Below are 27,474 nucleotides of genomic sequence, written 5' to 3'. Positions count from 1 at the left end.
TGAAGTGCTTTAGAGGGAAAATTGAATCACAGAAAGCTCAGCTCACTCTCAGGGTTTACAGTGCCTGCCTGTGTTTGCATCATCAGGTTCTTCGTCATGGAAATAGACCAGTCTTTAAAAATGATCAATTAAACACTAATTCTACTTAATTGTTTTTAATTTATCAGTGTATATAAACTATGTCTTTTATTTTGTAATTTAATGGTTGATTTAACTACTTAGGTAACCCTGGCCAGAAGGTAAGACTGATTCCCAGTTAAGACCAGCAAAGGATATACATGAAATGGGAGTTAAAATACCAAAAATCATAGTTCCAGTAATAGTCATCTGCAGGGCGCAAGTAGTAGTAATTCAATATCTCATTTAATTTGTGCAGAAGTCCCGTAAAGTTTCTGTTACTCCCATTTACAGACAAGGAAATTGAAGCTGAAAGAAGTTAGATGATTTACAGAATCACACAGCTGGTGAGAGATAAAGCCTGAACTTGAATCCATCTCTGCCACTTTGAAGCTTGCCCTCTTAACCACTGCTGACAGGCTGTTTGTTTATCCCCACCCTGTGAACGTAGAAGTAGTTTGGATAAGGTTAATCTAAGAATTAAATTGCTTCACAATTAGATTAACATGTGATTTATATTTTTCAAAGCACTGCACTCTGCTTTCTCATTTGAGCTTTACAACAACTCTGATGGGTGTGTAGGGCAGTTAATGTGCTCTTTCCATGGACGGTGAGGTTGAGACTTGGGGTTACATGATTTTCTCATTGCCCCTTGGCCAGCTGGAGAGATCCTCAGTCCACCCCCTCCTTGTAGGTGAGCGCCGCAGCGTGACCTAGGAGACTATGTGGAACTGGACAACTTTTTTACGCCTGGGAAGACAGTCATTTGCTTTGCAGCTGTGTAATTTTATAGAGAATCATTTGCTTTTTATAGCATTTATTTTTCTGTATCATAGTGTCTGTCAGTAACTTTCAAACCAGCCACAGTAAGAAAGAAGTTTATATTTTGATCTGATACGTATGAAAAAAGTTTCAGGCAACATTTTTTACCTTAACTACATGTGATTCTGTGTAAGTTTCATTGTTTAATCCATTCTGTTTCTTAAAAAAAAAACGCTAGTTGGGGAATCAGTGAATTCACTACCCTGTCTATAGCTGGAAAACTGTCTGTGTTGTTTCTCCAGAAGCACCACCCCCTCTTTGGTCACTTTGAGGGGTGTCCCAGCTTTTTATTGTTAGTCTGATGGTTGGGTAGTAAATGCGCAGCTTCATCAAAGCTGGAGGAGCTCCCGACACAGCCCCCCACCAGCTGGGCTCGGTGCACTGCCTGGTGTTGCTGCTCGGAGGTCCTTGTGGTATCTGTGTGGCTGGGAGGCCAGCGCCTTGGGGCCCAGTGTGGATGGAGCGTCGTCTACTGCAAAGCCTCGTTTGTGGGGAAGACCTGGCTGCTGCAGGGATTCGATAGGGCTTAGCGCCTGGATCAGTTGTAGTTGTGAGGATGCGCTTTGGGTAGAATTTTAGCTTTGTTTTTCCCCTCACTATGTATTGAATGTTTCCTGTTATTTCTCAGCTTTCCCCTGTTAAAGTGAGTGAGATATTGGCTCTGTGTTGGATCAAACCTTCCCCTTAGACATTGGATCCCAACTTTTATCTTTGTTCGCATCATCAGAACCTGAATATCACTTGTCTCCTTTCTTCCTGTGCCCTCAGAATCTCTACTGGCTTAGCCCCATCAGCACCCAAGCATACAAATGTCTCCCATCTCTCTCTCTCTCTCTCTTTTTTTTTTTAACACAGTTGTCTTTTCATGACAGCTGAGCTTCTTAAAATGAATTTTGTTTCTCACTCACTCCTTAACTTGATTTCTGCCCCCACGATCACACTGAATCTGTGCTGACCAGGGACCACAGTGACCCCCATGATTTCTTAACCTTAGCAGCAGTTACACTCTTGACTGTCCACTGTCTTCGCTCTTCCTTTGGCATCTCTCACACCACAGTGTCCTGTTTTTCCTTCTGCTTCTCAGGCTGCTTATTCTTGATCTCCTTTACAGATTTATTCTTTTTTTTTTAATTGCTTGGTTTTTTTGTCCCTTAAATGTTGGTGTTCTCATTTCACTGAAACTTCTCTTTAATTTCATGTTCGTCTCTAGATTTCAGTTACCATTAGTATCAGAGGTTCTGAAGTGGAGCCTTTGGATGGACTTCAGGGTATCCATCAGCTCCTTGAAAGATGAACTATTTGGCATGTATGTATGTATATGACCCCTCTTCTCCTCCTCCTGCTGTTGAGACTGTTAAAGAGATCTTTGACTCACAGAGGTCAGGATCTAATCACTTCCAGGCTGGTGAAAATCTCTGCACCCAGTAATCCCTGGCACCAGTCAGCTGCGCCAGCTCTCCTGAACCGTTTCCACTCACTCAGGTCTTTGAACTGGCCTCTCTCCACGCTCGTTCCTACCTCTACTTGCAGTGCCTTCTCCAGTCATCTCTTCTCTCATCCTCTCCAGCGCCTCTCTTTCTTTAGTGGTCAAGGGGAGCCTTTCACTGTTCTTTTTAGTATAGTCAGAAAGCAGTGTGGTAGGGAGTTTGCCCTGTTGATCCCATGTTTTGACATTTCCTGCAAAGACTGTTTTCCTCAACATTTCACTGTGAAAATTTTCAAATGTACGGAAAACTCAAAAGAATTGTACAGTGAACACCCGTACGCCTACCTTCTAGATTTTGCAAGTAAACCTGCAGTTAACATTTGAATATGCTTGCTCTGTCATTCAGCTGTCCATCTGTCCATCATGGTATATCCATCCATCAGCCTGTCTAGCATTGCAGAGACGACCTCCACCTCAGAACAGTACAACAGGCAGAACATTTTAGGATGGTGGGAGGCAGCTTCTCCATAGTTTGACAGTGGGCGCTCACAAGCTGCGTCATTACCGTTTCACCTGTCACACACACAGTAACCATTAAACCTGAGACACCACTTGAAATAACCACAGGTGAGGCGGCTTTTCTGGAACAGCAAATCCATAAACCGGTGTTTCCCAGCTGCAGATAGGGTCGTGAAAACAATGTGCTGATCTGTGTGCATTTCAGACTAATTTACAGACGGTGGTACACTTTACCCCTGAATATGTAAAATAGCCAAAATGTAATTTGGTATGTATGTTATTAATTAGTGTTCATTATTTGTACTTTTCTGGGTACATATGCAAAAATTTACATATGAAGAAATACACAAGTCATAAGCGTACCATTTAGTGAATTTTGACAAGTGCATACCCCTGTGTAACCCAGTCTGTATCGAGATGCAGAATATGACCCTCATTCCACCTCCTAGTCTCCCCGACCACCCCCAGAAGCAGCCAGCGTTCTGATTTTGTTCCACCGTCCATTGGTTTTGCGTGCGCTAGAATGACACGTAAATGGGATCTTGCTACGTACTCTTACGTTGCGCTTTGTCTAATCAGAATGATGTTTTGAATTTTATTCATGCTGTTGCATGTATCTGTTGTTTATTCCATTTATTGCTGAGAGGTATTCCTTTATACAAATGTACCCAGTTTGCTGATCTGTTCTCCTGATGATGGGTACCTGGGCTGTTTCCAGGATTTAGTGAGTCTGAAGAAAGCTGCTGTGAACCCTCTTGTGCAAGTCTTATATTTTCATTTCTCTTAGGAAAATGCTGGAGAGCGAAATTGCTGGGTCATCGGGTATATTAGGGGTTTAATTTTATAAAAAGCTACCAGACCTTTTCCCAGTGTGGTAGGACTGTGTTCCACCTCCACCAGCAAAATAAGAAGAGTTCAGATGCTCTCCACTGTGTCAGTAATTTGTGTTGTCAGTCTTTCAACTCCAGCTGTCCCGGTGGATGTGTTGTTGTATCTCATTGTGTTTTTAATTTGCATCTCCCTGGTAATTAATGATATTAAGTACTTTTTGTGTATTTTTTGACTGTGTATCTTTTGTGAAGTGTCTGTTAAAATTGCCTGTATAATTTTTAATTGGGTTGGTTGGTTTTTTTCTTACTACCTTGCTGGTCCTTTTGTTAGATACACGTTTTGTGAATATTTTCATCCAGACTGTGGGTTTTCATCTTCTTAAAGCAAAAGCTTTTAATTTTTACAAAGCCCAGTTTATCAGTTTTTTATGGTTATTGTTTTCTGTATCCTATCTGTGAATATAAAATAGTACAATCTGTTGGAAAACAGTTTGACAGTGTCTCAAGAGTTAAACATAAGCCTGCTATGTGATCAGGCCATTCCACTCCTAGACATGTACTCAAGAGAGTAAGATACTTTCTTATAATATCTTCTAAAAGCTTTATGGTTTTCTCTCTTACGAAAAACAGTTTAAAAAATTTTTGAATGAATATTCTGTATGATGTGAGGTAAGGGCATGGCCTGTTTTTCCCGTGTGCATATCCAGGTGTTCCAGCACGATATACTGAAGACATTTTCCTCTCCTCTCTGGATGGTTTTGGCGTCATCAGAAATCAGTAATAGTTTAAGTGTGGCTCTGTTCTGGGTGCTCTGCTCTCTGGGAGTAATCTGGTGATCCTTATTGCCAGTGCCATGCTATCTTGATGGCTGTCGCCTTCTGGCCAGTTGTGAAGTCGGGCCGTGTACACGCTACCACTTCTGCCACTGGTGTTTGTTTTTTTTTTTAAAATTGTCTTTCTCCACTTCCTTTCTTCCTTCTCCTCTTCCCTCTCTTTCTCCTTTCCCTGGTTCTTCTCATTCTCCTAACTCTTTTTGGGCTACTTATTTATTTATTTTTAAATTTTATTTGTTTTTATTTTTTTATTGAAGTATGGTTGCTACAGTATTATCTGTTACAGGCGTACAGTACAGTGATTCACACTTTTTAAGGGTTACGCTCCATTTACAGTTATAAAATCTTGGCTGTATTCCCCATGTTGTACAGTACATCCTTGTAGCTTATGTTACACATAATAGTTTGTGTCTCTCAGCCCCCTACCCCGATATTGCTCCTCTCCTCTTCCCTCTCCCAGCCGGCAGCCACTGGTCTTTCTCTCTGTATCTGTGAGTCTGCTTCTTTTTTGTTATATTCACTAGTTTGTTGTAGTTTTTAGATTCCACATACAGGTGAAGTCATACAGTACTGTCTTTGTCTGGCTGATCTCACTTGGCCTAATGCCCTCCAAGACCATCCATGTTGCTGCAAATGCAAAATTTTGGCTTTTTATACTGGAGTAGCAGCTTTATTAAGGTATAATGGACATACAGTAAATCGCCCATATGTAGTGTGTCCAGCTTGGTGAGTTCTGACACGTCTACACTGTGAGGCGATTGCTGCAATGAAGGGAGTGAACAAGCCCATCTGCCCCCGAGCACCTTGGTGCCCCTTGCTAATCCTGCTTTCCTGCCCCTCCCTGCGCCCTCCCCACCCGTCCTTAGGCGGCCAGCATCTGTCCTCTGTTACTTCACGTTAGTTTGCATTTTCTAGAGTTTTACGTAAATGGAGTTGTTCAATATGTTCTCTCTCTTACCGGTTTTCGTTCAGTCATCCTGATAATGTTGCGATTCAGTCATGCATTCGTCTTCACCAAGACCTCACTGTTTTTGCTACTGAGCAGTACTCTACCACTGTACGGATATGTCCCAGTTTGTTGCTGATGATGGGCATTTGGGTTGTTGCCATTTTTTGGCTGCTACGATAAAGCTGCTGTGAACACGGTGTACAGGATTTTGTTGGGACATACATTTTATTTTCTCTGAAAATGCCTAGGAGTGGGATGGTTGGACTGTATAGTAAGTGTATGTTTAACCTTATTTCCTTATAGAGTTTGTGTAAGACAGTGTTATTTCTTGTGTACATTTTAACATAATTTTGTATATAGTCATATAAATATATATAATTATGAAGTAAATAGAATTCACTGTGCAAGGTAGATTTTGGTATAATTTTCTACTTTGGTTAACATCACTGAGAAAACATTGTCTCGCCAGCAGGATCCCTTGACAGTTTACAGTCCTTTCACTTTGAAAAGCATCGTGTCTCTTTAAATTGTATTTGGGTGCCCAGCCATTTGGTTTATTACTTGAGACTTTTAAGGGTTATTTCCATTCTGTAGCAAGATGTTGACCCTGCCACATGGTTTGTGATCTCACACTTACTGTCTTGCTTTGCGTATCCAGGCTGTGTGTGTGTTAGTTCTCCAGTGCCTTTCTGGAGAATTCTTGATGATGGTTATGTCTCATTTACATAAACACTGAAAACCTTTGCATAACTGAAGGAATGGTGATTCTGATTAAGGAAATGTTGACAATCATGTTGCACATTGTTGTTAACTTCGACTTTGCTTCATTAGCATGGGCCGCTGTTCCGGGTTTGTGCACTGCAGACCTGTGGATCTCAAGTTTATAGTCCAGACGGTACAACCTGGACAGAGTCCAGAACAACATCTGTGAAGCACTGGGCAGGAATTAGGTTCTGTCTTTAAAAGGAGACGCGCCCTTTATGTACACCGTTCAGCTTGTCTCTAAAATCTGCCAGGGTGAGAGGCCCAATGGAAAATGTATACGTTATGAAATGATCAAGGGACTGCATTTTTAACATGTTGATTGCCGCGGCACCCAGATCTGGGTGGCAGTTGTGTTGCAGGGGCACCTGATCCACAGTGGGCAATCAACATGTTTAAAAGAATAATTTTATATATGGCATAGAAAGAACTAACTTTTTTTTTTCTTGCCGTAGTAGATTTAGGGCTTGTCTCTTGAATATCACATCATATTAAGACAAATACCTGTGAACTATCTTTTTCCTAGAGAAGCTCTCCAAAACCATTCTATACCTAGATTATTTTTAAAAGTTGATTAGTACAAATATAATTAATTGTTCCATAAGATTCCAGATGATAAAAAAGAATTTGGACACACACTTGGGCTCTCTTGGTCATGAAATTTAAGATGTCGGCTGTAGCTACCATAATTTTTGCTTGATTGATTCTGTTAGGAGAAATAGTCAAAGCATCCTCTGTGTGGTTCGTAATGAATCTATTTGTAGAAACTGGATTCAAACACTGGGAAATTAAAACAACGTGAACATTTGAAAGATGTGGCCGGTTTCTTTGTGCTCTTGGATATGCCTGCTAAAATGATGCTGCAAGAAGAATACCTTCCATTTAGACTGGAGGTTGAGGACAGGTGGTATGTCCACCAGGAAATCAGTATAATCTCTGTGGAACCAAAAAACTTTACCGATTCTTGAAAAACTGAGGAGTGTTTTCAGGTTATTGATCAGGGGACATGAAATTTTACCCAAAGACATGTTATTAACTTACTTCTTTCTTCAATAGGAAAATAAAAAATATTTCAAGCGTAGTGAACTTGCAAAAAAGGAAGAGGAAGCATATTTTGAAAGATGTGGCTGCAAGGTATGAATGCCTGCTTTTATGTTAAATTGTGTATTTCTGAGCTTAAATTTGTATAGCTGTTGTTAAAGTGACAAAACGATTGATCTCTGTTCAATTTATCAATGTTATACATTAGCCTATAAATGAGAAGCCATCTGGAGAGGTATGAGTTTTTGTCTTCCTGTTTTTTTTGTTTTTTGTTTTTTTTTTAAATCTTGAATTCAGGAAAATACATGCATGACCTTTTGCTTGGAATGGTTTGGCTTTTTGTGGACAGCATGAAGTGGCTTGAGATCAAAGCTTGAAATTTTTTTTTATCTAGATTAAGTCCTGGATCTGATGCTGCCTCATTTTTATCACCACCACCACTCCTCTCCCCACCTCTCCCAATAAAAGTCCATTTTAAAAGGGTTCAAAAAGTTGTATTCATTCAACAACAGTGGCATTAGCGGTGGTATTTTCCCTGCTTTCTCCCGAATATTGTAAGCCATTGTTTTTATGTTTGCATTGGTAATAATCCTTTTTGGCCCCCAAATACCTCTGCCTGAGATACAGTGTCATGTAACATTTATATGCTTTTGTGTAATAAGGTATCACTTTCAAACACTGCTTAGTCTATTGGATAGAAAGTGTGATGTTGAAATATTTATTAGAAACAAATGAGTTGTCTGGAAGACTTTGTATATTTTAGAAGCATGACTAAAATTATCTATGACATTACCTAGTTGAATAGTGTATTGGGGTTTTTATTGGGAGGGGTTAAAGGTTACGAGGTGAAGTTATGTTTAAATTATTTTAAAAGAAGACTATATCTACTTTAATAACTTTTTAAAGACAGTCTGGAACTTCTGTTGAAATAGTTTTGACAAATCATAAATTTGAAATCAACTTTTTGCTTGTGCAACCTCAATATAAAATAATATTCTTGTGCATGTTATGGGGAAAGTTCTGGAAATTAATTTTATCTGGCATAGCATTTCTAGAAGGAAGCATGAGGAATGCAAATGGTATGTATATGTATTTGGTTTCATTTTGTACTGTTGGGAGAGGGCAAGTGTTAAAAATGCAGTTGTACTTCTGATAGGTTTCTAAAATATGAAAGTTTATATTTGCATTTTGATACTTTCCATAAATATATTGATTTCATTTGCCTCAGAAATTAAAATGAGTTTTGTATAAATAACCACCAAATAGATATTCAGGCAAGAAGAATTCTCATCTCTCACTTGCCCGACATTGTCTAACCCACACTTGACCTAGAATAAGAGTCACTCGCCACGGAATTAGCCTGCTGACTTCTTACTTTCCCAGATCCCTAAGTTTGAACCTTTTCAACTTTTTGATAAGGTAGGAAAATAATTCGAAACAGTGGCAGATTCGCTTTGTTTGGATTGCGTCACTGACATGGCAGTACTTGCTTTTACAGAGGAAAGCACTGGAGCAGAACAGTTACTGTAGAGATGCTGGTAGTGCTGAGTCCAGCTGACAGAATGTCTCAGATCTTTTCCTTAAAGCTATTAACTGCCGTTCTGTAGTTTAAAATGCTTTTCATCCCAAAATTTTGGGTGAAATACCTGCTTTTCTACTTAAAAAGAAAGCACAGAGTTTTCTAAAGCATTTTTGATTATTTCGTTCTCGGTAGTAATGAAAATATGCATGTGTTACTATTATTCCTTTATAAAAACTAGTTATCATTTTTTAAGATTTGATGCTAACTTGGTTTGTGAAGATATAAAAGTTTAGTTTTTTTACCTAAATTTTATGTTAGCACCATTAACATTGTTAACATAACCTTTAACCTTAAACTATAGAATCATAAATTATGTAATTTTAACCATATAGCCTTCCTTAACTGCATGTGAGTTTTTACTTAGTGTTGATCTTCTTTGATCTTACTTCTTTCAGCATTTTAAATTTGTCATATGGTCAGATGGAAAACCATGTTTCAATATCTTTTTACAGACCACAGAGTGGGGCTTATAAATTGCTGAACTCAATTTTCGTAAACTGTGGCTTGGGCGGCAGACTCAAGAAAATATATGAAGAGGTTTTTTTCCCCTGCAGGTTCATGTGAACAAAAATGTGCACTCTGTGTGGTATGGGTAGAGCGGTGCTGGTTTTCTTTGTTTTCCCGCAAGGCTCGTAGCTCAGTTTGTGGGCGAGTTCTGTGTCGCATCGGGAAGTTTCTGCCTGTCCAGCAGTGATTCCTGTGCACTTGGAATAACACCTTTCAGAAATCAGGTTAGGAAAAAGCTGGACCTTGCGGCTTCACAGGTTTTTGTTAGGAAGCAGTTCTTTTCTTTGGTCTTCATTTTAAACCCAGAGCCAGGATCAAATAACCCTGTAAGATGATTTTCTCAAAGAGGAGAAGCATGCTGACAGTTTTTTTAGAAGAAAGTAAAAATTATAGAGTCTAGGGAGAAGGTGAATGTAAATTTCAGTTTTTGATTGTGGAAACCATCATGCTCATGTCACTCTTTCGTAGCCAGAATGCTGTCCCCTGTGTGCACTTCCTACTTAGGGCATTCCTGAAATAGACAAGTGTGAAAAGCTCTCATAAGCATGTACATTGATTATGAGCTCTTTGCTCAGAGAAATATTTAGAAAACCTTCAGTACTTAAAACATGTTTAATTTTGGTGAATAACTAATGTATGGAATGATGAAGATTAACTATATTATATTTTAAAAGGAGAATTTCGTTTCTTTTGGCTATTAATGTAGATACAGCCAAAAGAGGAGGACCAGAAACCATTAACTTCATCAAATCCAGTATTAGAACTTGAACTGGCAGAAGAAAAATTACCCATGACTCTTTCTAGGCAAGAGGTAAGTTTAAATATGAGTGTTTCATGAAAAAAAAAAACTACAGCATTTGCATTTATCTCTAGTCCTTTCCAGTAAGTTTTATGTCATTATTTCCCATATAAGGTGATTTATTGAATTCAAATATTGTGCAGCTAGCCAGTTTTCTTCATGAGGTTCTAAATTAATCTCTGCTTTTCTTCATGCTGTTATCTTAAATTTTTTAAAGAATATATCCTTCTAAGCTTTAAAAACTAAACACATTCTAAATAAGTATAATTAAATGCATATATTCTAAATAATTATACTTGTCTAAATTATTTTAAGTAATATACTATTTTGTGACTTTCTCTTACTACATCTAAGTCAAAATATAGAGATCTATATAATTTTTTATGACTTAAAAAATAGTTTCCCATAATATTTGAAAAACTACTTTATTAGTTTTAACACCAGTTCTTTATTGATGGTCATTTAGATTGCCTCAGCATTTTACTGTTATAAGTCATACTGAGATGAATGTGCTCATATAGATGTCATTGCATACATAATAATAATGTTTCCTTTGGAAATTTTTCCAGAAGCATAGATTTCTAGAGTCTGTTCTAAAGACTGAAGACTGCATACACGTCTAAGACATCTGCTCCATATTACTGGAGAGTTCTCCAGATGTGTTTGCAGACCAGCTCATACTCTCACCTGTAGTGTGTGCCTGTCTCCTGGTCAATAACAACTAGAATTTTCCTTAAATAACAGCAAAATTTCAAGATATTCATATGATATAAACAGTTAAAACTATAGACAAGAGTACGCAACAAAAATGAACTTTGAGTAAAAGGAAACTTTCAGAGGACAGGGTGGTTGACTCTAGAAGCTGGGGTGTGAAAATTGGATGAAGGACTTTTGAATACTTAGCCTGAAGAGGATATTAGAGATTTTTCAAAAGATCCACTGGACCCAACTCTAATTTTGAAAAAGAATTAAATATTCTCTGTGGTTTCATAAAGTAGAACTGAGATAAATGGGTAGAAGTTTGAAGGAGGTAGTTTTTCATTTATTTTGAGAAACAAAACATGTTTGTCCAAAAGTGTGATGGGCTGTTTCATGAAGAGGTGTGATCTCTGTCTTTTGTCAGACAAGCACCTGACGGACATGTTTTCGAGACCATTTCTGTATTGATGGGAGATAGCTCCAGGTGACCTCTTAAGATTTTTTTAATACCAAGTTTCAGTTAATCCAGTTTGAGCCTTGCCAGTGGTTTCTAAGTGTCAAACTATTGTTCCCAGAGAACGGTCTTAGTATTTTTCTTTAATTACAACTTACGTTCTTAATTATAATTTTTGTTTGTCCTTTTTATGAAATATAACATGTATATAAAGAGTGTATAAAACATGTGCAATATAGTGGATAACTACAAATCAATCACTCATATAACCATCACTGAAATCAAGAAGGAGTATTATCAGCCCCTCAGAAGCCCTGCATTTTTCCCCCACCCCAATCATAATTCGCTTTCTCTTCTGAGGAACTAAGTTTTGGTTTTAATGTAATATTGTAGTGCCCTCCCTCAGCAATGGTCATTGAGTTATCAGCTGACTCCAGGCTTTATTTTTCTTTCTCCCTATAAATGCTATCATGCCTTCCTATCTGAATGTTTTTGTATGTTTTCTGTTACACAGATTGGTACATTCTGAAGCACTCGCCAAATGACATAAACCGTTAGGGCTGTTAAAGGTGTGACAATAATTTGGTATATCTGTTCATGAAACTAAAGAAAAGACAAGTACAACTTACTTTTTGCATCTACATTTCAAAACAAGTATTTGGTCTCCTAAAATAGGAATTACTGTTACTAATGACATAGGGAATACTGTTGTTGTTTGATTTTTTTTTTTTTTAAATAGGTTATCAGAAGATTGAGAGAAAGAGGAGAACCAATCAGACTGTTTGGAGAAACTGATTATGATGCTTTTCAGCGTTTAAGAAAAATAGAGATCCTCACACCGGAAGTTAACAAGGTAAGAATTCAGAACAAAGCTGTCAGAACAAAGCTAGAAGAGAATCCCTGTACCACATGAATGAGAGTAGTATGGACTTTGAGTTTGACTAATTGCATTATTATGGGCAAAAAAGGGAAAAAAAGTTGCCAGATGACTGCTGCTGAATGTAAGTTTTCTTTTTTTTATATATATATGTATTTTTATTGAATTATAGTCAGTTTACAATGTTGTGTCAATTTCTGTGTACAGTAAAAGGCTTCAGTCATACATGAACATACATACATTCATTTTCACCATAGGTTACAAAGTATTGAATGTAGTTCCCTATGCTATACAGTATGAACTTATTTGTCTATTTTATATACAGTAGTTAGTATCTACAAACCTTGAACTCCCAATTTATCCCTTCCCATCCCCACCCCTCCTGTAACCATAAGTTTGTTTTCTATGTCTGTAAGTCTGTTTCTGTTTTGTAAATAGTTTCATTTGTTTGTTTTTTTTTTTTTAGATTCCACATGTAAGTGATATCATATGGTATTTTATTTTCTCTTTCTGGCTTACTTCACTTAGAATGATAATCTCTAATTCTGTCCATGTTGCTGCAAATGGTGTTATTTTATTCTTTTTCATGGCTGAGTAGTATTCCATTGTATATGTATACCACAACTTCTTTACCCAGTTATCTGTCGATGGACATTTAGGGTACTTCCATGTCTTGGCTATTGTAAATAGTGCTGCTGTGTACATTAGGGTGCATGTGTCTTTTTGAATTAAAGTTCCCTCTGGATATATACCCGGGAGTGAGATTGCTGGATCATATGGTAAATCTGTCTAGTCTTTTGAAGACTCTCCATACTGTTTTCCATAATGGCTACACCAAACTTGAATGTAAGTTTTCTTTAATTTTCTTTTAAAAAGCACACATTTTAAGCATGTAGTTAAGTGCATTTTGACAAATACATGTAAGCGTATAGCCACTAGCCTTATGAAGATATATTTTCATCACACACACATGAAAGTTCCCCAGCACCCCTTCTTAGCCAGTCCCCGTGTTCCTTCTCCTCCACGCCTGGGCAACCACCTTTGAAAATTCTGTCACTTTTGGTGAATTTTGCTTGTTCTAGTGTTTCACATAGGTGGACTCACAGAGTGTGTGTCTGGCCTCAAGGTAATGTTTTTCAGATTCATCCGTGTTCTCGTGGGTGTTGGTAGTTTGTTCCTTTTCATTGCCGACACTCAGTCATACGATGTGTTTCCGACTTTGGGCTTTTGTGAATAAAACTGCTGTGAACATTCTTACACAAATCTTTTTTGGAACTGTGTTATTTCTCTTAGGTAAATATGTTTTCTATCTGTCTGGTAAATACTTAGAAGTGGAATTCCTGAATGGTAAGAGTAAATGTGCACTTCACTTGTTAAGAAGTGCCAAATATTTCCAACATTTCATCAGTGTTACTGTTAGTCTTTAGAATTTGTAACCATTCTCTTGTATGTGTGGTTGTGCTTCATTGTGGTTCTATTCACAATTGCCTGTTAACTAAAGAATATGAGCATCTTTTCATAGACTTACTGGCGTATCTTTCTCTATGCAGTGTATGTCTTTTGCTTATGTTTTAATTCGGTTGGTTGTCTTTTATTTTTGAACTGTGGGAGTTCTTTATGTATATTCTGGATACAAGTTTAGATATTCTTTGCCAGATACAGAGATTCACGTTTTGTGTCTGTTTTTTCCTAGTCTAGACTTTACCTGTTCTCTTAATGGTGTGTTTTTTTTTTTTCATGGGCAGAACTTTTAAATTGTGATGGAATTCACTTTATGTTTATTGCTTTTGGTGTTTTGCTTAAGAAATCTTTGCCTATCCCAAGGTCTTAAAGAGTTAGTCTTCTGTATTTTCTTCTAAAACTTTAATAGTTTTAGTTTTACTTTTAGGGCTCTGATCTTGTTTTATGACTCAGCTTATGGTCTGTCTTGGTGAATACTCTGTGGGCTCTTGAAAAGAGTATGCTTTATGCTTTGGATAAATGTCAGTTACAATAGTCCTGTGCAGATCTTCTGTGGCCTTATTAATTTACCTGCTTGCTCTTTCAGTTACAGAGACAGATGTGGTTATTTATAGCTGTGTAATAGAGCATCCCAAGACTTGTAGCTTAAAACATTTCATTCTTATAAAATCTTTCTCAGTCATCTGTGATGATAACAAACCACCCTGAAACCTAGTTAACCCGAGATAATTTATGATTCTCTCTCACAGTTCTGGGCTCCATTGGGCTAAAGCTGGGCAGCTTTTGGCTTGGGGTCTTGCATGTGATGCAGTCAGGTGAGGGCTGTGGCTGAGACCATCTGAGGGCTCCTTGGGCTGACCTTCTGACCTAGCATACTGCCTTACAGATGTATTTGTCAGCATTTCCTTCCTTTTTAGGGCTGAGTAGTATCCATCGTATGTGTGGACCACATTTTGTTTATCCACTCATCCTCGAAGGACGTACAGATTCCTTCCACCTTTGGGTTGTTGTGAGTAATGCTGCTACGAGTACGAGTGTAGACATGCCTCCTCCAGTCCCTGCTTTCACTTCTTTCGCAAATAGTCCCAGAAGTGGAATTGCTGGATCATTTGGTGATTCTCATCTAACCTTTTTTTTTTTTAAAGCATAAATGAATTTTGAAAATTTTCTTCATTTATATTATTAATGTTCACAGCAATTTGTTCTTTATTTTCAGTAGTCCTGTCTAAACTTTCCTAACCTAAATTCTGGGAAAGAGTAAGTGGTTTTGTAATGCTTCATTTCATCAGTATTTGTTTCTTTTCTGTATTCTGAGTCACTTTCCTTATCAAAAGATAGTCTAAAATGCCAGTGTGAACTACTGAATTTTTTGTTACTTAATTTTTCTACTAATGTTTTATTTGAAAAATCTTCTAGTTTTTAATATTAATTTATTACAACCTGCTGTATTCTAATCTTATTCAAGCTTGTCTCAAATACTAAAGAGTTTCTTATTTGTACCTTTTTTTAACTGAGCTATAATTGACATATAACATATTAGTTTTAGGTGTACAGAATAATGACTTGGTATTTATATATATTGCAAAATGATTACCACAATAAGTCTAGTTAATATTCATCACCATATATAATTAAAAAAAATTTTTCTCTTGTGATAAGGACTTTTAAGATCTATTCTGAGTAGCTTTCAGATATGCAATACAGTATTGTAAACTTTAGTTTCCATGCTGTACATTATATCCCTGTGACTGACTGACTTTATAACTGTAACAGCCTATGTTAAATCAGTAACTTAAGTTTGAATGCATTCTGAACTCTGCATTTTACTCCGCTCCTCCCCATATTTTTTATTTTTGATACCACATTTTACATCTTTTTGTCTTGTGTAACTAATTTTTGTAGTTACAGTTATTTTTACCACTTTTGCCTTTTGATCTTCGTACGAACTTTGTAAGTGATTAATCCACTACCTTTACTACGTGTCTATTTCTCTTTATGAGATTTATGCTTTGATGTGTTTTCTTGTTACTAATTGGCAGCACCCTTTCTTAACAGCTTAAGGAAGTCCCTTTAACATTTCTTATAAGGCTGAATTAGTGGTGATGAACTCCTTTAGGTTCTGCTTGTCTGGAAAACTCTCTCTTCTTCAATTCTGAATGATCATGTTGCTGGGGAGAGTGTTCTTGGTTGGAAGTTTTTTTCTTTCAGCACTTTGAATATATTGTGGCACTCCTTCCTGGCCTGCAAAGTTTCTGCTGAAAAACCTGGTGATAGTCTTAGAGGGGGTTCACTTGTACAAAACAAATTGTTATTCTCTTGCTGCTTTTAAGATTCTCTCCTTGTCTTTAATTTTTTTTAGTTGAAGTATAGTTGATTTAGAATATTGTGTTAATTGCAGTTGTATAGCATAGTGACTGAGTATTTTTGCAGATTATACTCCATTATAGGTTATTACAAGATCCTGGGTATAATTCCCTGTGTTAAACGTTATATCTTTGTTGTTTCATCTATTTTATATATAGTAGTTTGTATGTATTAATCCAATACCCCCAATTTGTTCCTCTCCCCTTCTCTTTCCCATTTGATAACCACAGCTTTGTTTTCTATGTCTGTGAATCTGTTCCTGTTTTGCATATACGTTCATTTGTTTAATTTTCTAGATTCCACATAGAAGTGATATACAGTATTTGTCTTTCTGTATCTGACTTAATTCACTAAGGATAATGTTTTCTAAGTTCATCCATATTACTGCTAATGACAGAATCCCATTCTTTTTTATGGCTGAGTAATATTCCATTGTGTGTGTGTGTGTGTGTGTGTGTGTGTGTGTGTGTGTGTGTATTCCATTGTGTATTACCCACCCCCATCTTCTGAATCCAGTCATTTGTTGAGCACTGGAGTTGCTTCCATGTCTTGGCTATTGTCAATAGTGCTCCTAAGAACATTGCAGTTCGTGTATCTTTCCGAATTATCCAGATTGATGCCCAGGAGTGGAATTGCTGTATCACGTGATAGTTCTATTTTTAGTTTTTTAAGGAACCTTCATACTGTTTTCTATAGTGGCTGCACCAGTTTACATTTCCACCAACAGTGTATGAATGGTCCCTTTTCTCCACATCCTCTTCAACATTTATTATTTGTAGACTTTCTGATGATAGCCATTTTGACAGGTGTGAGGTGATACCTCATTGTGGTTTTGATTTGCATTTCTCTCTAGTAATTAGTGATGTTGAGCATCTCTTAATGGGCCTGTTGACCATCTGAATGTCATCTTTGGAGAAATGTCTATTCAGGTCTTCTGACCACTTTTGGATTGGGTTGTTCGTTTTTTGATATTAAGATGTATGAGCTGCTTGTATGTTTTGGATGTTAACCCCTTGTTGGTCACATCATTTGTAAACATTTTCTTCCATTCCATAGATTGTCTTTTTGTTTCGTTGATGGTTTCCTTGCTGTGCAAAAGCTTTTAAGTTTGTTTGGGTCCCATTTGTTTAGTTTTGCTTTTATTTATTTTGCCTTAGGATACTGATTAAAGGAAACATTGCTACAATTTATGTCAAAGTGTTCCCTTTATGTTCTTTTCTAGAAGTTGTCTGTAACTTTTGACATTTTGATTACAGTCTGTCTGAGTGTGGGGATGTTTACCTTTTTCAGGTGTTGCTGTACTGTTTGCCACAGCAGCTGCACCATCTTAACATTTCCAGCAGTGCACGAGGATTCTGTTTGCCCATATCCTAGCCAAGTTGTTATTTTCTGTTTTCTGTTGGTAACAGCCCCCCTCCTGGGTGTGAAATGGTATCTCTCTGGTTTGATTTGCATTTCCCTAATGACTAGTGATGTTTACTTACTGGCAGTTTATGTTGTCTGGTCAAGTTCTTTGCTCATTTTAAATCACATTGTTTTTTGTTGTAGTTAACTCTTAAGAGTTTTATAGTTTTAGCTCTTACCTTTAGATCTTTGATCCATTTTGAGTTAATTTTTGTATGTGGTATAAGGTAAGGGTCCAGCGCTTCCATTTTTACCAAATGGTCACAAACTAGAAGTGAATAGAATGTGGACTTTGCTGGTTTGTTAGAAACATAGTGAAATACTAGGATATAGTTGAGACCCGGCTTTTATTCTGTTGACGTTTTTTGAATGTTTGGGGAGTTCAGAGTAGTTGCAGTGAGCTTAGACATTTTAAATGAACCAGGAAGGTGGGTTGCAGGACTCTAGTTGGGGGCCTGGTCACATTAGCTAGGCCTCATTAGAAAATTACAACATTTACACATATTCTTACTTAGATTTGTCACTCATGTTTTATTTTTCTCACTGTCAGAAAAATACATTATGTGTACATTCTAAGTTTAAATATGTCCTTAAGAACTGACTTTAAATGGACAATGGTAGCTGTATTATAAATGGAAATCTTATTGAGTCTCTTCGTGGAGAAAAAAAATGAATTGTACTTTATTAGAGAAAAAAATCAGCAGTGAAACGTCAGTGAAGTTTCGTGCAAAGTATAATTGTTTACCTTTCCTCAGGGATTGAGGAATGACCTGAAAGCAGCCTTGGATAAGATTGATCAGCAGTACCTCAATGAACTTGTGGGCGGCCAGGAACCTGGAGAGGAAGACACCCAGAATGACCTGAAAGTTCATGAGGAAAATACCACAATTGAAGAATTAGAGGTAATCTCTTCACCACCTTCCCTCATCCCCGGGATCATGCCTTTCATTCCCGGAGCTCATCAGACTGTTCAGTTCATAGTACACTGTTGTCTTGGGTCATTGCAAAGGCCTTTCTTTTATATCATGCTTTTTGCTTATTCACTCCCTTTTTTCTCCTTTTCCACTCACATTCCCCTACTACCTGCCTCCAGAAGTAATCATTCTAATATGGTTGATGTGCATCCTTTTATTTGTTGGGTCTTGTAAAACCAGTGGTGTTTTGTATGCATGTATTTTGGAATACATAAATGATATTTTACTGTGAAATTCTTCATTCTCTTTTTTTAAAAATTTTTTTTGGGGTGGGGTAATTAGGTTTATTTATTTATTTGTTTTTAGAGGAGGTACTGGGGATTGAACCCGGGACCTTGTGTATGCTAAGTATGCGCTTTACCACTTAAACTATACCCTCCCCCATTCATTCTCTTTTTTACTTACCTTTTTTCCATTTAGAACTTTTTAAAAAAGTACTTTATTTATTTATTATTGTGTTATTTAATTATTTAATTTTGGCTGGGGGGAGGTAATTAGGTTTGTGTATTTTTTAGAAGCAGTACTAGGGATTGAACCCTGGACCTCATGCATGCTAGGCATGTGCTCTACCACTTGAGCTATACCTTCTCCCCCTAGAACTATGTTTTTTTTTTTAAAGGTGTCATTTTCTGTCTTTTAGAACTATGTTTTTAAGTTCCATTCTTGATACCTTATGTACGTCTAAATCTTTGTTTTTAACTGTTACATAGCATTTTATACACTGTGGCATTCATTGCTTTGTACCTTTTGCTACCTCAGTGACAATGCGATTGCTCGCAGCTCTGTTACCAAATACAGTTTTGTGACAAACAGTAATGCTGGATTTATATGTTTAACTTGTCTGAGTACTGCCAAGTTGCTCTCTAGTTTACCAGTCTCCACACCCACCAGCAGCGTCTGTCTTGTATCCCTGCATCTCTGCCAACACTTGGCAATGTCTTACTTTCTTATTTTTGCCAGTGTAGTGAATGCAGAGTGATATATGTAATCTTATTTGAGAGTAATGTTGTATTATCCAGATACCTAGCATGAACCAAAAAATATGACTTAGTTTAATCTGTGAATGCTTAATTAAACATAAAGTTATCTTTCTGTTACTTTTCACTCTTGGCTGTGAGTGAGACCATAGTCAAGCAGGATGTTTTGTTTGTACTTCCTTGCCCTAAATTTTACTGAAATAACAGACCCTAAATTTACTGAAGTAATTGCTGTGAGCAACCAGTTCTGGACTTTGTTCTTTTTTCTTCTATTTTAAACAACTTTTGAGATAGTCACATACTATGCAATTTACCCATTTTAGGTGTAATATTCAATGGTTTCCAGTACATTCATAGCTTGGTACAACCATCACCACAGTCTAATTGTAGGACATTTTTGTTCCCCAAAAAGAAATCTCATTTCATTCGTAGTCACTCCCTTACTCCCTGTTTTATCTTTTGATTCATAAAAGAGAATGTGCTCTCTAAATTTAATTGGCAAATCGGGTGGGTGTTATTTTTAACCTATCTAGAAATTCCATCAGGCTTTTAAATTGAAATTGAGCAGTATATGTAATAAAGGGCCATGTTTAGACTGGTGTTGGTAACATATATCTTTGTGGTTGCTCTTGACTAATGAACAGAAATGTTCTTTTCTTCAGGCTCTGGGAGAGTCTTTAGGAAAAGGTGACGATCATAAAGACATGGACATCATCACCAAATTCCTGAAGGTATGTACTTTTCGGCTAGGGAAGGAGGACATTTTTGTGGGGTGAGCACTGGTCTTATACTTTTGCATTATGTAAGAGCTGAAGACTGGAGAGAGACAACCTCCCCAAATATTTCCTGCATGCACGGTGTTCATGGTACTGTTGTGCGCTTGGGTATGGAGGTTAGACAAGGAAAGTGTATATTTACTTTCTTCGAGGCAGTTTTCTTTAAAGCTGACTCATGAATGTAAACACACAGAAAAGAATCATAGCAGTGGAATGAACAAGAAGCTTTGAGAATTTAAAAAAAAATTTTGAAGACTCTAGGATGGAGTGCAGTGAGGAGAGGGTTCCAGAAGCTTTTCTGAGAGATGATGACAGCAAGGAAAGGAAGGAGGTGGGAAGATGTTGGCAGTGAAGAAGGCAGACGCTCCAGTAACCTTTCAGAGACTGTGCATGTTCTCAGTTCGACAGATCGCTGCTGGTTTTTCCTCTGCGTAGCTCATTCTAACTTTCTTCCCAGCATTTCTTTCTCCAGTGGTTTAGGTGGAGTGTGTACAAATCCAGATTCCTTTTAACTTATTCACAAATTATTTGTGTTCAGGCCAAAAAGTGTAAATGCAAGAAATGCTTTTACTTGTATTTACCATTTAAATACAGCATACTGGTTATCAAGGTCCACGGTCCACTGAGGATGTGACATGAAATTAGCTAGGGCGTGGGAACTAGTGTGAACCAGAGTTTCCTCTTTCAGTGACGGCCTGGCCCCTCCTTACGTTGCGAATGTGCAGGTAATGCCCTGGGGGAGGCGGCCTCCTCAGCCTTCACTGTTTCCTTTCCTCTGGAAAGGACGCACTTTGTGCACTTAAACGCAAAGGACACCTGGGTGGTTTTCTGAGGCGAGGGTGGAGGCTGGGAGATAATCATAGTTTTCTTTTGTCCCTTTTTTTCCTTCCTCTCCTTTGGTCAGATGCTTGAGTGGAAATTTTTAATTGAGTTATGGTCTCTACTGCAAAAATAGAAAGTCCAAATACTTCAGCAGCATCCTGGGAAGGTTGGTTAAGTGTCGCAGCACCAACGGTGTGGCTGATAAGTGTGGGCAGGTTGGATTTTCTGTAATAGACATACAAGTAAAAGTTTACTTTTGTCAAGTTACCTGTGAAATTTGATAGTTCTTTTTAGAGGGAGGTGGGTTATCTCTGAGCTTAGGAATATGTATAGAATAGGGAAGTCTGTGACTTACCAAGGGCACTACTTTAAAACATACGTGATGTAATTCGCAGAAATAGCTCATGAATTAAATATTAGTTAATGATGTTTTAATCAGTCAAGACATTTACCTGAAGGATGATTCTATACTGTTCTGTGCGTCAGAGAACTTTTAAATTTATACAACCACTGGGTGGCGTCGTGGTCTAACTTTCCCGGTTCATTCCACAGTTTCTTCTTGGCGTTTGGGCTAAGGAGTTGAATGCCCGAGAGGATTACGTGAAGCGCAGCGTGCAGGGAAAACTGAACAGTGCCACTCAGAAACAGACGGAGTCCTATCTCAGACCCCTTTTCAGAAAGCTACGGAAAAGGGTGAGGTTTCTCGAAAAATGCTTTCATTACCTGATTTTTAAAAAATAGAATAAATGAAGTTGGAGTAAATGTAGTTTGTAACGACACACTTAGCTTCCAAAATGAGTTATCCTTTTTTTTTCTTTTCCAGAATCTTCCTGCTGATATTAAAGAATCCATAACAGATATTATTAAATTCATGTTGCAGAGGGAATACGTGAAGGTATAATTACCCTGCTGACATCAAAGTTGTGTTTATATCTACGTTGTGCACATAATATGTTCATCTGCTGTGGGAGTATTTTACATAGGAGGTTTAAGAATAAATGTAAAATGAATTAGTGGTAAAAAAAAACCTTCCATTTTCCAGTATTTTGTCAGCTTTATTGTTAGGCATGAATAATAAATTTTCAGACCACACTGTATGTTTTAGTCATTTAAAAGGAAGGTGTGAAGATCCTTCAGAGCCCTAACTGAATACAGGCAGCATTCATTTCATGAATGGGATTGAATTTCAAAGTTTGTAGATTGTTGATTATGGCTTGGAACCGATTTTCCTATAGAAACAATGTTATGTAGGTTAGTTTCCCAGGCCAGCTGTAAAAGCCTACTTCGTCCATGATGTAGCTGAACTATTGTACTGATGACACAGTGGAGTTTAACCACCCTTTATCCTTGTTTCTCTAAGTTCCAAGTTAAGCTGCCAGACTTCCCCCTCCCACTACGGTATGGCAGCAGGGCGGAGCCTCGTGAGGGAGGGCTCCTCCCCTTGCCCTGGTGTCTTTATTCCTGAATGGACCTGGGAGGAGGTGCAGAGGAGAGAGCTCCGAGTCCAGGTGCTCCTGGGGTGGAGTTTAGAAAGGGGAGTGGACGGCTGTCAGCGGGTGGTGGCAAACAAGAAGGGAAGGGCCTCCTGTGCCAGGAGTGCGGTCAGAAGTGGGCCCCGGTTTGTGGGCCAGACGCCGAATTTGGAGAGGGAGGCTTCCTTCTGGTGGCTGTGCCTCCCTAGAGAGGAGTAGAGAATTTCACTGCAGCATCTCCAGTGCCGGTTCCAGAGCAGGAGGCGCGGCTCCGCCAGAAAAGTGAGAATGGCATTGCTCCTGTGCTCTGAGCGCCTGTCCCCATGAGAGGGGACTGTCGGTGGTCCGGGTGCCCGAGGTCTCCTGGATTAGAGTCTAAGGCTAATGGACTGAAGCAGTGATTTTAGTTCCTTTAGAGGAGAGCCAGTTGGTTAGTCAAAGCAGGTATTTCTTTTTTTATGGCTTTTTTTATTTTTGGTTAGTTTCTGTTAGTTGCCGAGTGCTTACTACTAAGGATGCTTGCCTCCACTGTAATGGATGGGCAAGGTCACCATCACTGCCCGAGTTCAGACCACTTGCCAACTGGAGGGGGTGCCTTCCCTCTGGTTCCTTCTCTCATTCTCCTACAGGAGAAGCAGGTGGAAGTTTATAAACAATACAGAAAGTACTAAAATGTCAATATTTGGTCAGTTTTCCTTGGAAATCTGGAGAAATGGAACACTGGAAGTTTTATCAGTCAATATCCAGTATTAAAATTTACATATCTGCATGTCAGTGATAAAAAATGTGTATATGCCCTTTTAAAATTTTATATATCAATTTCATATATATTGCCTGGCCCTTGGGGTCTTTTAGAATTTACTTGCTTTCTGTTGTTTTTCTCCTCCCCGCACCCTCCCCCCCACCACAGGTAGCCAGGCTTGGTTTAGAAAAAGAGCCCATTTGTCTTCATTGCTTTTTGTCTTTTCATTTTGTAGTTGTTGTTTTAAGGTTGTTGGCAGGTGCGAGGTTTGCGGGGAGTGGAGGGCCAAAGTGAAAAGATCTCATCCTTTATTTATTTGACTCGAGGGCTAGTATTTAATCTCTTTACACATCTGCTCAGACCAGAAGTGATGGTCCTGGCACACAGAGCCCCGACTGCTCTCGGAGTTCTGCACTGCTGTGCAGGGGGTGGATGTAGTTTTAGGTTGGATTCTGAAAAAGTAGTTAGCTTTTCTCCTACGTGACCACCTGTGGAGAAGACTGGGTCTAATGGAGACTCAGCCTACAGTTTGTCAGAGGTTCAAATTACCTACCTGGCAATTCTAGATCTGAAATGTATTCATTTCCAGTGCAGCAAGGCTGCAAAGGAATGTTTGTCTTTTTAGTCAGGCTGGGTTAGTGTTGATTTCTCTTTTTCCACAGACATTTGTAGTCCTGGGCAGATCAGTCAGTCACCCCATATTTTAATTTATTTTGTTTGAATCATAGGAATGGTAATATTTCCAACAGACCCAAGAGGAGGATGAAAAATACATCATGAAGGGCTGGAAATACTTTAAGTGAAAACTTGGACCAATAGAATATTTCTGCTTTTCTGATCTCTTGAACTTCCTTTCTAGGCTAATGATGCTTATCTTCAGATGGCCATTGGAAATGCCCCTTGGCCCATTGGTGTCACCATGGTTGGTATCCATGCCAGAACTGGTAGAGAAAAGATTTTTTCCAAGCATGTTGCGCATGTTTTAAATGATGAAACACAGCGGAAATATATTCAGGTAAGCAGTTTGGAGGAAAAGGAAATGCTCTGGAGGTAACATTCCCCAATTCTCAAACTGTAAATATTGAGAGGAGGAGGATTATAAACATGGATATAGCGTGATAGGGTACAAGTCCACTCTTTATAAATCAGTTCTTGTATTGAAGCCAGCTTTCCTGGATAAAGTAGAGCCTTGTAAGTTTCATATGTAACGCAAGACAGGGCAACGTGTTGTGCTTCAGTTACCTTAGTATTGAAATAAAACTGTTGCAGCTTCTTTGGTACTTTACTGAAGAATGACGAATTTAGAGCATTTTGCAGCAGATCCCATTTTGTTACTTTCACGGTAGGTTTAATATCTAGGCTAAAAAGGTATGAATAATAAAAATTTGGCTAATAATTGGAAATAACACTTCTACACAAATAGATTTAAAGTATTTATAGTTTACTTTCTTAAACTTATACATGCCTCATATAAACTTGATCACACTGCTGTGGGATTAAACTTTTTTAGTGGAAAAAAATGTCAACTATAATCTAGCTTTTGCCAAATTGTCAAAAATCCCAGGTTGTGTCAGTATAATGACTTTCACTGGATGTTAACTCAGGCTTCAAGATGATACGCTGGAAGTTTGTTTAAAATGTAAAATTCACTTAAAATGCATGAAATGCTTTCACATTTTGTGCCAGACAACAATCATTACCATATTCATGAATTATCTTTTTATTTCAATTTAGATGCTAAAGGTTAATTTGTGTGTCATGCTTTATGCTTTATTCATACATATGAGCATTTAAAAATATGATTTCAAGCTGACTCCCTAGTGAACTGTAGAATTTATGGAGTTCAGATATACTTGCGGAAATTCAAAGACATTTCCACTTTTTAATAACCACCATCAACTGTATTGAAGGCAAAAAGCTTTTAGTTGGGAAAAAAAGTTGTTTGACTTTAACAATAGAAAAGTTTCCCATGATTAAATTTGCTAATTGTGTTCAACTATACCATGGCCAAAGCTATTATGTGTGTAGGAGTTCATAAAATTAGATAAATGGTCTTAAAGACATTGTTTCTTTTTTCAAACAATAGTATGATTATCATCATCCCATAAACTGATTCTCGTTTTAAAAATATACCTAGTATTTATTTTTAAAGGTCTCTGGTTTATTTTGGAAGCTATACAATGACCTGTCCTCCCTCCATTGTTGCTTTTTAATTGTGCTGAATAAATGATCCATGTCTAAGTGGGTGGATGCTGTGACATGCCATGGGGTTCTTAGTGACCTCAGTACCGTCCTGTTCAACATTTTAATGACCAGTTGGATGATTATATTGAGAGGTAATATAAGATTTACAGACAACAAGAAACAAGAAACAGAAGGGATAACGTGTATGTTTAAGGTGGAAAGAAATTTACATTCCAAAAGTTCTTGACAGACTGAAGAAAAGGGCAGATTCTAAAAATATAGTATTTAGCAACAATGAGCATACAGTCTGAGCAATGCATAAGAGAAAGAATTAGTGGGCTTTAAGTGCAGTAATGGCGGTTTGATACGGCCACAGGCAAGTCTAATGATAGCTATGCCACGTTATTAGACATGATAATGCAGTGTAAGTTCCTTTAGGCAAGAACGTAGTTCACTGTAGCACCCCCAGAGTCTAGAACGGTACCTGACTCAGTAAATATTTGCTGATTGAGTGAATGCCCTGAAGGGCGGGGGAGGTGACTGTCTTGTTCTTTCTCTAGTCCTTGAGAAAGCAGGCCTGATGGAGGCCTGAGTAACGATAGACAGTGAGAGAACTTTCTGGTGGGGGAGGGGATAAACTTGTCCTGTACAGTTAAGGATCACAAAGGCATAGGAGTTTCTAAACGGTAGAAGGAAAGGATTCTTTCCTTTGTTTAATCTTTTTATTTTGAAACAATAGACTCATAAGAGATTGTAAAAATAGTACGAAGCAGCTTTTTAACAGGCAGAACTGCCTCAGAATAGGAGTGGGACTGCCCTGGAAGATTTGAGGAGACCCCCTACCTCTTGGTGTCTGCAAGCATCCAGTTAGCTGCTACCCTTTCTGGTCCTTTGATTTCTTTGGTTCTGCTCTGCAGCTTTTCCCTGGAGGCCATTGTGTAAATTCACAGGCCAGGATAGTCCAGGTGAGCTGAGTGTCAAAAACCTGGCCTTCTGTGTGTCTTGTCTTTTCCTGCTTTTCGTGTAGGCGCATGAAGGAGCAGTATTTCCTTTTTTTTTTTTTATCAGCTCTGCTGTAAGAAAAGTGGACAGGGCAGGTGCAGTGTGGAGTGTCAGCCAGATCTTAGCTTCAGTGTTCATTATTGTTACCTTGTAGGAATATGGTTCTCATGTGGTTCCATCATCTTTTGTTTTTTAATGACATGCCAAAATCCTTAATTTAAAAAAAGGTGTATGTTCCTATTCTTAAAATATTGGCAACAACAAAAACCAAAAAATTGCCATTGTGTGAGGCCAAATAAAGGGCCAGTCTTGACCTGCCTTAAACTCCTAGTGCAGCTCAAGGCAAAAGAATGTTGCCACCCCCATGTTAGCGTTTTTATGAAGTTTGTGATCACAGTTAGCTGAGTGGCTTAGGAGGCTGTCTTTTGAATCTCTGTCCTCTTAACTTTGGTATTTGGGTGAGGTTGATTGAGTTATCCCTACAAAGGGACAGTTTGAATACATTATTTGAAGTTTAAGTCAGGGAGTGATGAACTTTTTCTTAAAGGATCAGGTAGTAAACACTTGAGGCTTGTGCCTTGTGGGTAGGTCGCTGCTACGACTGTTCACCCTGCAGGTGTGTGAAAGCAGCCAGTGGCTGTGTTCCAGTAAAACTCCCTTTATAAAAGGGTGAGCAGCCTGTGGGCTGTGGTTTGCTGACCCCTGGTAAATGTCTAAACCCAAACCTTTTCTACATGAAGGTGTTTGCTGAGGAGGTAATTATGAAAGTCATTTAATAGGATAATTTTTCTTTTAAAATTGAGATATACTAAACCTTAGCAGAAGTGTGCTAATCTTAATTGTACAGCTCAGTGTTTCTTCATATACATGATATTTTATCAAGACATAAAGCAAGGTCTGGATAGGGGAAATTTCCAGCAGCAGCCTGGAAGTTTCTCTTGTTCCTCCTACCAGCCTAAGTCTTCCTCCCGTCGAAAATAACCTCTATTCTGACTTGTGTCATTATGGGTTAATTTTGCTGGTTCTTGGACATCATTTAAATGAAATCTTGTGGTATATGGAGTGATTATTAGAAATAC

At 38.1% G+C, this 27,474-nt stretch overlaps 1 protein-coding gene across 1 annotated transcript in view; it reads left to right on the top strand.

The window, feature by feature from the left end:
- Window positions 1–27,474, top strand: part of PRPF18 (pre-mRNA processing factor 18) — a 40,916-nt gene that overhangs the window by 2,925 nt on the left and 10,517 nt on the right. Inside the window, exons 2-9 of the mRNA XM_072955024.1 lie at window positions 7,315–7,392; window positions 10,095–10,199; window positions 12,080–12,193; window positions 18,202–18,348; window positions 20,060–20,128; window positions 21,548–21,688; window positions 21,819–21,890; window positions 24,069–24,224. Of these exons, the coding sequence (XP_072811125.1) occupies window positions 7,315–7,392; window positions 10,095–10,199; window positions 12,080–12,193; window positions 18,202–18,348; window positions 20,060–20,128; window positions 21,548–21,688; window positions 21,819–21,890; window positions 24,069–24,224 (882 nt within the window). The remainder of the gene's footprint in view (window positions 1–7,314; window positions 7,393–10,094; window positions 10,200–12,079; window positions 12,194–18,201; window positions 18,349–20,059; window positions 20,129–21,547; window positions 21,689–21,818; window positions 21,891–24,068; window positions 24,225–27,474) is intronic.

The sequence above is a fragment of the Vicugna pacos genome, chromosome 35 (genome assembly GCF_048564905.1).
Source record: "Vicugna pacos chromosome 35, VicPac4, whole genome shotgun sequence".
NCBI classification, from domain to species: Eukaryota; Metazoa; Chordata; class Mammalia; order Artiodactyla; family Camelidae; genus Vicugna; species Vicugna pacos.
This window is presented reverse-complemented; position numbering and strand designations above follow the sequence as displayed.